The sequence below is a fragment of the Haemorhous mexicanus genome, chromosome 6, assembly GCF_027477595.1.
Source record: "Haemorhous mexicanus isolate bHaeMex1 chromosome 6, bHaeMex1.pri, whole genome shotgun sequence".
Lineage (NCBI taxonomy): Eukaryota > Metazoa > Chordata > Aves > Passeriformes > Fringillidae > Haemorhous > Haemorhous mexicanus.
In genome coordinates, this window is record NC_082346.1 from 55780896 (window position 1) to 55793983 (window position 13088).

A 13088-nucleotide genomic window follows, 5' to 3' on the forward strand; every position below is an offset into this window, starting at 1 on the left:
GGAACACAGCTAAGGTGAGAATGTGTCAGGATATGGCCAGTAACTCATCCCTTTCATTTCAGCCAGTCACCTGAATGTAACGATAATGACCAAATTAGGGCTTATACCTCACATTCACTTCTCCTTCTCATCAATTAACTGAGTGCTTAATACTGACTATACATGAAAGGCTCTTGTGCAACCTATATTACAGCAGCACTAAAAGTTATGGAGCTCATTATTTTGTATGTAATTACTGCATGCATTATGGTCTGACTTACCATCACGGGTCACCTCTATCACATACAGTCCTTCTTCTGAGCCAATTGCTATTCTATCTCGATCTAAGGGGGAAAAAAAGGCCATTAATTCAGCTAAGCTTGGTCTTATCTTTAAAACAGGCTGTTTGTTTTGAACAGCTGAAAAAATTTCTGCACAAACAGATTTTCACCAGCAAATCAATTTTGCTTGAGTTCACACAGTCTGTCAAAAGCATGCTAAGTACCATGTTGCTAAAACAACCTGCTGAACAACTCAACAGTATTATTTACTCCAAGTGGATGAAGAAACCTGAATATCAATGCAAGATTAGCATTTTTCGCCCATTTTTAAATTCCTATCAAGGAATTCAGCTGAGGAATTTATTTCAAGATGTCAGTGCTCTCATTATAAAAGCCCATCTAAAAGTTCTAACCACCTTCATACACTGATAAAAGTTAAATCAAACATACCTACAATAGCAGCAGCTAAACTTGCTTTAATAAGAGGCAGTGTACTGTCATAGGCTTCTTGTGGAATATGCACAACCTGGTTCCTCAGCCTGTTTTTGTGCAGGATAGACTGCAACCCTTCTAGGATTCCAACCCACTTTCTCTTTTCATTCTCATTTTCCGTCAGGATCAGTAGAGAACAAGACTTTGAAGGCAAACCTAAGAGAGAAGCTGTCACCTTTAAACAGACAGAGACAGTGAAATTATTTAGAGTAATAAAAGCCCTTTTTATCACACAGAACTGTGATAAAATAAACGACACTTTCTCATGACAATGGAATGATGCACCCAAGGGGCATACACAACACAGCTAATACAGCCACAGTGCTTCAAGAAAACTACCAAAACACAACCACTGCACAAGCCACAGTGGCTTTGTTTGAAAGTATTCAGCCTTGCTTAAACATTCTGAATCCCAACATATGGGCAGGGAATGCTACAATAATCAATACATGGCAGTAAAAGGCTCCTTCCTGCTCTGAACCATTGTTTGTCCTGATCCCACCCACCCATCATTTACTGAGAGTGACACACATGCTTTGTGAACCAGATGCTTTTAAACCCAAAGGCATTGCTATCATCAGTTGCAGATTTTGAATTTGTTATCTAATTTTGCAAATATTTGTCCAGGGGAAGAGCACATCATATCTGCATTCAAAGCTCTGGAGGAAAGCAATACTTGAGACTGAAGAACTGCATTCTCCCACGTCCCTGTGTTAAAAGAAAATCACTATGGCTTCACTGAATTTTCAGTTAAATCATCCCATAGATCTCAAAGCAGAATGTGTTCTACATAGAAAAACTGTTCAGGAACTTCTGTTGCCTGAAGAATGCATGTAGTAATACTTATTATTTTGGGGTTTTGTACTGCATGAGGAGACTGAAGGGTTTGTGGTATCACAGGAACTGTACTTTCAGCCACAGACAAACAGGCTAACAGCCAGGATCAGCCCTCACCACAGACTCTGAGTAACAACAGCTGAACAGGAAAAAAGCAACAAAAGGTGTAAAAGTGCAAATCTGAAGGCTGTAACATGGAATATCAGACCTTCAGCCTACATGCTGTTACAAGAAAATCATTGTAAGGATGGATGTTGTGGTAATGCAACACATACACTTCCTGGAATGAATGAAACAGTGACATTCAACTTGAAGATAAAATAAATCTGAAAGTAAACTTGGGACAACAGGATGTCAAAGACAGAAGTTCAGAAGTAAGATGAAGGGGGAGCTGAAGGGAGGTAGGGAAAGAACTGAGTAGTTGCAACTGCTCATAGCTCTTACTACTCTACATAAAGGTTTGCTCCTGTCTAAACTGTAACTAAGCATTCATATTTTAAAGACAGATGGAGGCATAATGGATAATATTTAGAAAACAAAAAAACCCCTCAGATTCCAGCAATGGTTTTGCATTTGAAGTACCACCATGTATTACTCCTCAATCTTTTGATTATATACAGTCAAATGCAAGGAAAAAAGTGAGCAGTTGGTCATAATATATATTGCATTATTCATCTATAAAAATCCATTATTTGCTATGAAACTCAAGGCTTCTTAACTTGGACTGCTAAGCTGTGGGAGCACTCCACTACAGCCAACTCCTACACTATTATTAGAAACGTAAATCGATGGCAGAACTTAAAACTGGTGTCTGAATGTCAGCATGGCCTAACAGCTTTAAAAACTGGTTACCAAGGAGAAATGTTTGAATCTGAGACAAATTCTTACCCTTCTTAAATTCATGGGGAGTCAGAGGTGGGAAGGTGTTTAGCAGCATTCTATTTGTAGAATAGGATTTGCTGGGCATTGTTTTCTGCTGGTAGAATATCCAGAATAAATGAAAATCTGTCTTTTATAGGCTACCAATATCACCATGTGTTATATGCAATGACACATACAAAAGAAGGACCACATTTTTACACAAATGATGTGAATTAAAAGTTTAAACTGTTCTGTGCAAGCTACTCTATGTGACTGTGTCAGCAAGAAGCAGATCTAGAACTAAATTAAACTGAGATGAGACTCTCCCAATCAGGTTTAGTGGTTTCCAGTTTCAGAAATTTCTGCTTTTAAAGGAGGACACAGAACTGCTCAGCAGCTTCTCTGGTCCCCTACCTAAATGGATATATTCACACATCAAGCTTCCAGTTAATTCATCACATCTCTTTAGTAGGGGATAATCTGATCAATCCATGGAGATATTTGGTCCTGTATATCCACACAAGTATTTTCACAGAGGGATATTTGGCAAAAATGATTTTTATTATTTAGATAGCCTTTCAGCTAAAAACTGCAGGCAGAAATTAGAGCAGCAAGTCAGGCAGGCTGAACTGTATGGATGCCTGTTCTTAAATGAATGAACCATCATTCTCCACAGCATATTTTCTCTCCTCAGATGTCCTTTCCTACAGTAATCCATGTTTGCTAATTTAAGAAGAGAGCAGGCAGATGGGAAACAAAAAACCCAAAAACCAAAATACAAACAAGAGGAAACTTAAGGTAAAGGTAGTAGTAAACCAAAGTATGAAAATTCACTGCAGAAAATATTTTTGCAAAAAAAAGCAGAAAAGCAGAGACACAGAGGCAGACAAGCAGCAAAGACAATTCCCAAGTAAAATCCTGAAGGACCAAATGATAGGGACTGGAACTGACTGACAGCTCTTTGCTTTCCATGTTTTCCTGACTTGATTCTAAATGGGTGATGATCAGAGATGCTGAAAACAATGAGTTTCTGTATTCAAATGTAAGGGACTACAGATACTGGCTACTAATGTATTCTTTTCTAAATTTTAGAACCCCAGATTTAATATGATTCACACAAAGCATAGGAATGAAGTTTCTGTTAAAAACTAAATACAGCATTCAGATAGAACACACACTAAAGGGGATATTAAAGCTTAGTTCATTATTTTCTCTTATTTTATTTTTTTCTCCTATACTTAAATATGAAATTAAGGAAACTAGATCAGTTTCAGAATATTCTGTTACTGCACTGGTTCCTAAAGCATGATAAAACAGAATCTGGTAATACCAATGGAAAAAGACTGAAAATATACTGAATTATAATCAGGAAAACAAAAAAGTGACAAACTTTATATACAATGAAGCAGCTAAAAAAGGAGAACTTTGTTAATATTCATATTTTCTGAAAAATCCCTTTGCCCAGGATTTTTCTCCTGGGAAGCTGAGAAGCCTCAGATAAAATGAAAACAATTATCTCATTTGTTTCTCCTCTGTTTTGCTCATGTGGAATGTGTTTGGAGATTGTTTCATTGGTTTCTGATGTGAGTGTTTTCACTCATTGGCCAATCAGGGCCAAGCTGTGTCGGGACTCTGGAGAGAGTCACGAGATTTCATTATCTTTTTAGCATTCGGTAAGTATCCTTTCTGGATTCTTTAGTATAGTTTAGTATAGTATTCTTTAATATAATATAGCATCATAAAATAATAAATTAGCCTTCTGAGAACATGGAGTCAGATTCATCATTCCTCTCTGCCACGGGGGTCCCCACAAATACAACACTTTGTTCTTTACAGTTCAGTTATAAGAGGGGCACCATATTGTTCTTGTACATATGTCAGCAGCCCTTGTAAATTCTTACACTTCTACATAACTTAATCAACATTAGATATGGACAGTATATGCCACTATCAAAACAAGCCAGTGGTATTTAACAGGTATTTTCTGTAAGAGTCAGTGCACAGCCATACCCTGAATATACACGGGATGTCTTTCCGAGTTGCGTGTATTACATCTGATGCTAGGACAGAGCTCACACAAAAATCTTCATCTCTAGTGAGAAAAGAGAACAAGAGCATCACACAGAAGCAAACACACAGATCACTGAGCAAAATCTAACTGGTATCACCACTGTTTCAATAGGCTGCAATCTCCTAACACCGCACAGAGGTCACAATTGCTTTGTTATGCTCTAACCATCCTTGACCCAAACAGCTCCCAAGCCTCAGTTATGTCTCTACAGCATCAGGAATGTGTACCTCAGTCCACCTGAAGCTAAGCAGGGTGGCTTTGTGTAGTTTTAGTGTCCCAACCACACCTACTCTACAATTAGAAGCAAGAATATTGCTCTTCCAGCCCAGCAGACACATTAGAAATGAATAATTCATACCTCAATGTGTAGCAAGAGAGGGGCCTTTGGAAAAAAAGAAAAATCACATAAAAAGCTCTTGGCAACATAATTATAGTTTGTGGGTTTCAAATAAGGGTTTTCAAAACAGCTAGATTTTATTCTCTATTACAGTAAAATAAACAGACATCAGAACAACTTTTGCATTTTAGAGTGCTCCACCCCAGAGGGCTTGTCTGCACTAGCCTTTTCAAACTGAATTTGACCAAGTTGATCACCGTAATTGCCAATTTTAGTGCAAAGATGACACTAATGTCTGAAACTTGCCCGTGCTAGAATTCATAACTGTGGTGGTTAACATCTATTAAAAACATCTGAGAACCCTCAGATGACAGCCTCAAAGGGGCAGCTACAACAAGCAGATAAAGCATGGGACAGTTGGTATATGGTATCTGGCTGAGTTGCTTTAAGCAATGTACTGATGGGAATGCTGCTATTTGCAATACTTCCACGTTCCTGCTCCCACTGCCAGCATGTCAGAGAGCTGACACTGACAGCTCCCAGTGAGTGTGAGAACAGCACAGCAGTACTGCTGTAACCCCATGGTACTGCTGTCTGGAAAAAATATAAATCAAGGTGCTTGTGAAAGCAAACTTTATATTCAGCACAGGTACAAAGGTGCTGTAACATTAAAAGGTATTACACTTTCTTGATATTTCCATAAATTGAAATAAAAGAACTTCCTTGGTTACTCTGATCAACTTAAGTCTCAGATATTTGGTAGACAGTGTTCAGTGGTTCAGATGGCTCCCCTTGAAGTAATAACTCCTGTTAAAAGGCAGGGTCAGAGCCATTTGCAGTGGAAACTAGTTGATGCTTTTCTGCAGACTACTTCAATTTTTCTAACATTCCTGAATACTTATTGGCTATGGGATGATCTGGGACTCAATGCTGAGGTCAGAGTGCATGGGAAAAGCAATCTACCAATATACACTTGCTTTTTACAGGTGCAAATGGAATTCTAGGAAGAAGCATGCCAATGCTGTGAATACTGGTGATTGCAGTGTGAGTGACTGTAAAGTCTCTTAAGTAATTTCTTGCTGAGCCAACTTGATCAGCCAAAACTCAGCTGCAGTTTAGGTACACAATACATCAATCTTCTTAGGCCAGAGCTCTCAAAATCTTCTAATTTCTTGTGTACTAGGAATAAACACTCCTGTTAAGAAAAAAGTAGAGAGGATTTGTACTCTGCTGTAACAATACAAACCTGAGATCCAAGACTTGACTTGCCACAACTCCGGGCTGGGTGGATTTTCCTTCAGGCACATCATATAAGAACAGCTTACAGTCACAGACAACTGCATAAGCCCTCTGCCACCCTTTCTTAACTCCTGTAGGCTTTGGGACCTGCAGGCGAATAATTGATTGCTTATTATGTGTAAGCACATGCAGAAGACACAGAAAGCAGGACATTCAGAAAAGCTTATACTTAGATGGACTTAGAGCACATTCTACTTGTCCTTCAAAACAGGATGAAAAATACCAAGCAATCAAGCAATCACTTTTCCTCTTTTAAGTTCAACCATTCCTTGTTACAGCTTAAAAAATATATGAAGACTTGTATAAAGATATTAGGTTTGGATATTCCACCAATGCCAAAATGGTAAGATAGTTTAACTTTTGTATTATGCTTACATCAAAAATGACAGAAATTCTTTCTTAAACCATTCTTTTTTTTCCCCTGGTGGTTATGAACACTGCAGGTACTAATCTACTGACCTTCAGCTCTTGTAGTAAAACCAAGTGTTTCTCCCACATCTAAAGCAATGAAGGTTAAATGAGTTACATAGATGGCACACAAAACCTTAAGGCTTTAGCACTATTAGGAGATGTGTTTAAACATACAGCTCTACAGCTTGGAACTGCTAAGTAAGTGAAGTTAAGTATTCCTCTCTTGTCCAAGAAGAAAAGACTGTTACCTTGACATAACCTTTGTAGGCTGTTCCTATTCCTCTTTGCACATCTACTCCAAGAGGCCTTTTGGCTTGTTCAGGGGGTATAGGGCAGACCTGAGGTGCACTATCCTTGCAGGAAACATGGCATGCAAATGAACACACTAAGTACAAAAGAGAAAATTCACAGTGAAATATGTGTATGAGTCAATCATAACAGGTGATTAACATAGTCTACACTCAGCAAATTAATTAATCACACTGAAACTGGCAGTCAAATATTGCAATAGCTCACTATGGTGAAGAAGTGAACACACCTAGATATTGTATGAGACTCTCCAAAGTGCTTTTATTTCCTCTTTTTGGCCTATTATATTCATAAAGGGCAGGAACTGAGTCCACATTTAAAGGAAAATGAGTTGGGCAGCCTTGCTGGTGTTAAGCACCAACTAACCCAGTCACAGAAGAGAAACAGTATTAATAAAGAAGGAATAAAAATTACAGGGTAGTGCTAATAGGTGTTTAGCACTATTTGATCCATGTATGCAAGAACACTGCAAAGACAAAGTAAAACTAAACTGATCAAAAAATAGAAAGGGTTAAACTATTAAATACAAGACACAGACATAAATAAAGCAGGAACCATGGACAAGGACTGAAATACTGCATGATGAAATAGCCATGTATACCTACTGCCCAGAGTTCCAGTAAGTTCAAGTAAGGGGCAAACTAGCATTGAATTCCTTCTTATCATGTGTACCACTTTGTGTTGCACCAGCAAGGGACAGAGGTCTCTAGGTCTTGTCTACAGAGCACTTCACACAGAAAAACCTCATAATACATGCCATTTCACATGAGACAGACTACAAGAACTGTGGAATGAGTCAATGTGTTATATCATCTGACCCACGGCTTAGGGGTGAGATCCTTCCACTGACATTTTGCTTTGTTTGTCCCAGCCACCCTGTTTCTACCAGTAGGCTTGGGAAGGCAGGAAGAGAGGGGCACGACACTCTGAGCTGTCCTGTGTTTCCTCCTAACCATATTCTCAGAAGTGGGAATCTGGCAGATATCCTAGGTACATCTTGTTCTGTAATTATGAAGTTTCAAAGGATTCCAAAAAACCTGGAACCAGTCTGCTTCTGCTACAGCCACAGACAGGGCAACAAACCTCCTCATGATGCCTGAGAGAAGAGACAGCAGAGGGGGCAGCCCAGATCAGGCTGCCTGGCTTGTTCTTTGAGCTACTGTCTGCTCCCAGGAGGGCAGAGGTTACCAAACAGTCATACCCACAAAACACTGTAGCTGCTCCTCATATAAATTCAGCTCTTTGAGGAGGCATCATGATTATTTGGGACTGTGGATGTCAAGGTACACCAGTTACAGAATAGGGAAAATCTACAGGATAGACTCAGTTCCAGTGTTCTGTAAGTGTAGCTCTATTTCACCATAGTCTCCAGGATTAGAAAGAGGAGGAATTGGGAAATGCAAGTGATTGAGAGGGGAACGTTTGGCAAAGTTTTGTTCTATTGGAGTCATCTCTATTTTTATATCAATCTGATTTTAGTTTTCTCTGTAGCAATCAGGAACTGCTGTGGATGAGGCAAAATGGAAAACTAACAATGCAGAGCTTAATCAAAATACACAAGACAAAAGAAGAGTGAAGCCGATAGCTGCACTAAAGGAAAAAGACAGTTTCAAGCTTGCAAGAAGAGATGCAAAACAAGAGCTCAGAACTGTCAGCAACAGGAGACAAAAGGCAGCCCCAGGGCAAGTGCTGGCAGAGTGATAGGCTCTCCTGGGGAGGAACTGCCACCAGAAGATCTGCCAGGAAAAAAGCCCTGAAGGGCAGACGAAGCAATCTACATGTGATACTGAGGGTGTCAGTGGAGAGGCTGCCACTAGCAAGAACTAAGCTGGGCACAGAAATAAAGTTATTTATACTGTAGTATGTATACTACATGAATTTGTGGCCTGTTTAACTGAGCTCATGTGTCTAATCAATATACAGTAAGTAGTTTCAAATGAAAATACCTCCATATGCTTGAACACGGAATTCAGCAGTGATACATGCATCAGAGAAGGCATTTTAAATAAAACTAATGGACAGCAAGACAGGCTACAGGACAAATAATAGAGCAAACAGTCCTCCCAACATATGGGGTTTATGAACATAATAGCATTAAATAGACATCATCAGATTCATGTTACCAGATCATTCCTGCAGTTTTCTCTAGTACAACAAAAGAAACCAGTCCAGTCTTCCCTACGCCCTCCCCTGCACTATAACAGCATGAATGGTAATATAATTAATTAACAATATGCAAGGAAACCACACTTCATCATACATCATCATTCTTCTAAAGAGACTTCAGGAATATGCTGTGATGCAACAGAAAGGAAAATCATCCAGTAGCAGCCATCCCTCTCTTTCATTCCCTCCCCAAAGAAATGGTTGTCTTAAAATACATTGGGATGCTTTTTTGAGGGGCTTGCAGAAAATTTACAAAAGTTTCACCAACTCACCGTCACAGGCATAACCTTGTCGAACTAATCCCACCATGAGAGAGGTGCAATGACTACACTGAGTGGGGCTTGTGAACGACTTGATATTGAGCTGGTGAGCTTTAGGCTGAAAGATATATTCAGGATTAAAAAAAACCCTTCATTTTCTGGACTTGAGTAGTGCAAGCACCTCCCTCCACCACCCTCTGGCATATCAGTGTGTACATTATGAAGCCTGGGCTTCTTTTATGTAAGTGCATCTCGTAGCAGGTGCTGCAAGACAACAGTTTTATTTCCAACTCCAAAAGACACTCTGACCCAAAACTACAACTATGTTTTGTCATCCCGTCCAACAAAACAAAATCCACTGATGTGCATGTGGAAGCATTTGATTAAAAACACAGACCTAACAAAAACACACACATGACAAACCCAAACAGGACAAGGAAACACAAAGGGATAATTTATAAATGATATTTTTTTCCTTTGTTCTTTAGAATAAGGTTAGCACAGTCCCCCTACCTTTGGTACAGCTAGAGAAATGGACTGAATGGTGGGGGAAGGAGCAGCAGGCATCCTCTGAAGCCGAATTGGTTCCTGAATCACAAGAAACTGTAATTGAGCAAAATAAGGCTGCAAGAATTTGTTTCAAAATTGGGGTGGCAAAGCTTATTGTTCTGATTTTTTTTCCTTTTTTGAAAATTATCAAAAATTTAATCATTGTAAACATTGCCATTCTGATTTCATAGAAACAGATTGTGTTTTAAAGCACTCACAGGAAAGCCTGCACACTAACAAACAAGCAGCAATACAGAAAACATGAAAATGAGGTACATCAACATACACAAAGCCAGCGAAAAGGTTTCATTTGCAACTGTCCTCAAAGCAGGTGCAATTAACACGGAGACATTGCAAATATGCAGCATTCAATCCTGCTCCCTCATAATGAATGCTGCAGTGTGTATTTATCATGAACAAGACAGAGAGACTTTCTGGTGAATTACTCTTCAGGGTAAAATAACGGGGCTCTTACTTCTTGTTGCTGCTCTGCAGTTACAACTGAAGTAGATGGTGAAACCTCTGACTTGGGACCCTGCATTTCCTGCTCACTAATAGAGCTGGTCTGCAAAAGGACAGCAAACATGTTAGATTAGATACAACATATCTGATGAAGTGTCCTTTGTGTCAACAAAATGGAAACAAGACCTCGGTGCTGATTTCTATATGAAGTACACATACATTTAACATCCACTCTGAAAAAAGATCATTCCTCAAAACAAACCCTGACACCTGATGGAAAAGCTGGAAGTACTGAAATGCAAAATCTCATAGTAGACAGCATAAATGCTCTAACAGCTGTATTCTTCCCAGCAAGGCTGTGTCTAATCTCTTGCTTGCAGGTATGGAATGATGTTTGAGCAGCCTGGCAATCATCCCTAAAATAGCTGATTTCTCATGGTAGCTTACTACACTAGGAGTTTTCTAGCATACAGAAGCCAGCAAGTCTGCCACAAGAAAAAAATCTTAAAGCAGTAATACTCAATCTTTTAAAAAGTTGTTTAAGAATGATTGGCCTCTGTCATTAAAAGAATCATATTTAATTAATCACAGTGTCTTATATTTCACTAACATTTAAAGCTAGCATCCATTACAAGCTATCTATTAATTTCACACTTAAATTAGCAACTACTAATTGCCAGCACAAGGGGGAAGTATGCTACAATTGCAGAGCTAAAGCAGCTGGGTGTGGAAGTAGGATTCTGTATTACTGTACTCTCAGGACATCATGAAAACTGTGATTAACAAACATGAGATTAGACTTCACATCAATGATGTAATTAGCACTAAAGGCAACAAGTAATGAATCACTCACTTCCCAGCCAGTTTAGACAGGAAGACATCTCCAGTTAGCTCACTCAATTTTTTCAGATACTTGTTATTTTTGTTTTGTTCCAAATTGATTGGAAGGGCTGGGCTATTTAAGATCAAATTGCACAATTATGTAATATGAACAATTTCAAAATATTATGTGATTCAGCTTTAGCTATATAAATAATCAAACTACACAACAGTAAGCCTCAAAGACGTCTAGAGTATTAAGTTAAAGAGAAATTAAGGAAGCAAAATATCTAGTTTTAGAGGGCCATTCTTACTAAGACAGGTCACAACAAAATAAGGACACAAAACTACTAGCAAAAACTTACTTCTTCCCAAAAGGCTAGCAGAGAAGATGTAGACGAAGAAGAAACAGAATCCTTTGTTGTAACAGATACGAGGGATAAAAACGATCGCTTATCACCCACAGGAAAACTTCAGATAGAATATTAGTTGACTAGCTAAATAAAATTTTATATGGCCAAATTAAACTCATTCAAACTAAATTAACCCCAAAGCAGATGATACAAAATATCTTTATAAGTACATGTGAGAAAAAAAAACCTAATGTAAGTTATTAAGCACGGTATCAGCAATTTTAATGTAATTAATCAGAAAATGCCACCTGCATTTCCATAGAGAATATGTATTTATTTCAGGATCCATAGAATGGAACCTTATTTACTTATGGGCTTGACATTTTACATGTTTCTGTTTTACATCTATCTTGTACTTTTTAAAACAATGTTTTAAAATATCAAGGTCAGTAGGTAAAAGCTAGTATTGAGAAAGTAGCATGTATCATGCTTCTCTCTCTTCCCTCCTTGGCACCCATAGAGCACATCTTCCTGCTTCAACAGAAAGGCAGCATAGATGTTTTGTGACTGGGAACAGCAAATACACAAACTGTATGAAAATATCACAGCATGTCCAAAGGCTTTTTTGTTTTTAGCAACAGTGACAATAAAAAAAAAAGAAAAATAAAAATAAAAAAGAGAGAGTAGACATCTCAGATAGAAAATCTAACCAGACTGATGAGGTTTTAACCTGAGCCCCTTTAACTCCACTTCATCAACAGATTGTTTCAGTTCAAGCCCTTGGTTTTATCCTAAACTGTCTATGCTTTGCAAAACAAAATTTAAAAAAACCCCAGAAAAATCTTCAAGGATCAAGAGTTCATGAAGTAAGGAAATGTGATTCAATGTTGCATTTAACAGCTGCTTCCTCGGGGAATGCACAAATCATTTAAAGCGAAACGCCTACTTGGAGCTGTGATTTAAATGATTAGTTTTCTAAGGATCACAGGGTGTGTCATGATAAAATTATTATTCCAACATCTGTGGGTCCTCTGATTCTCTTCCCAGCTCCTTCTCCTCTAACCACTCCATTAAGATCTGGAGACAAAAATTCTACAAATCTGTTTAAGCACTCCTTGAACTGTGTGAACACTTTTCCTTGTAATAATCAGCATCTTCCAACTGCAAAGCATTTAATTCCTTATTTGTAACAGGGTGTGCCAGCATTTCCAAAAAAACTCTGAATATATTTCATTTAGCAAATGTTTGAGATTAACCTAAACAAAGAACCTAGAATGGGAAATAATGAAAGTGAACTTCTGAGAATATTTCCCAGAGGTGCCAGCTTCTCTACAAAATGCCAAGCAAACTGACAACTACTGGGCATCCAATTCTGTGCCATGCTGATTTGGCTAATATGCAAGATACCAATCTGCCATATAGTGCCTAAAAGATACTTTTACATATTAAAATATGTATTTCTGTTATCTCATTTTGTAGTTATTTTATGTAATAACTCACTCTGAAAGTCAAATCACGTGCAAGAGGAGAAGTGTTGAAATAGTCAAAAATGGAATCTTGAAAGTCTGGAAGTTTGAGACCTAAAACCAAAAGCAGAACAGG

The 13088-nt window shown here is 38.3% G+C and overlaps 1 protein-coding gene across 6 annotated transcripts in view; it reads right to left on the reverse strand.

Annotated features, from left to right (window-relative positions):
* CDC42BPB (CDC42 binding protein kinase beta) overlaps nt 1-13088 on the reverse strand; it is a 91245-nt gene that overhangs the window by 11436 nt on the left and 66721 nt on the right. For 2 of the 6 annotated variants that reach the window (XM_059850383.1, XM_059850382.1), the window contains exons 21-29: nt 12987-13066; nt 10328-10417; nt 9817-9906; nt 9316-9421; nt 6817-6953; nt 6105-6244; nt 4461-4542; nt 711-927; nt 261-323 (exon numbers count right to left, since the gene is read on the reverse strand). In XM_059850383.1, coding sequence (XP_059706366.1) covers nt 261-323; nt 711-927; nt 4461-4542; nt 6105-6244; nt 6817-6953; nt 9316-9421; nt 9817-9906; nt 10328-10417; nt 12987-13066 — 1005 coding nt within the window. The remainder of the gene's footprint in view (nt 1-260; nt 324-710; nt 928-4460; nt 4543-6104; nt 6245-6816; nt 6954-9315; nt 9422-9816; nt 9907-10327; nt 10418-12986; nt 13067-13088) is intronic. The other 4 variants (XM_059850385.1, XM_059850384.1, XM_059850387.1 and 1 more) reach the window with 2 other exon arrangements.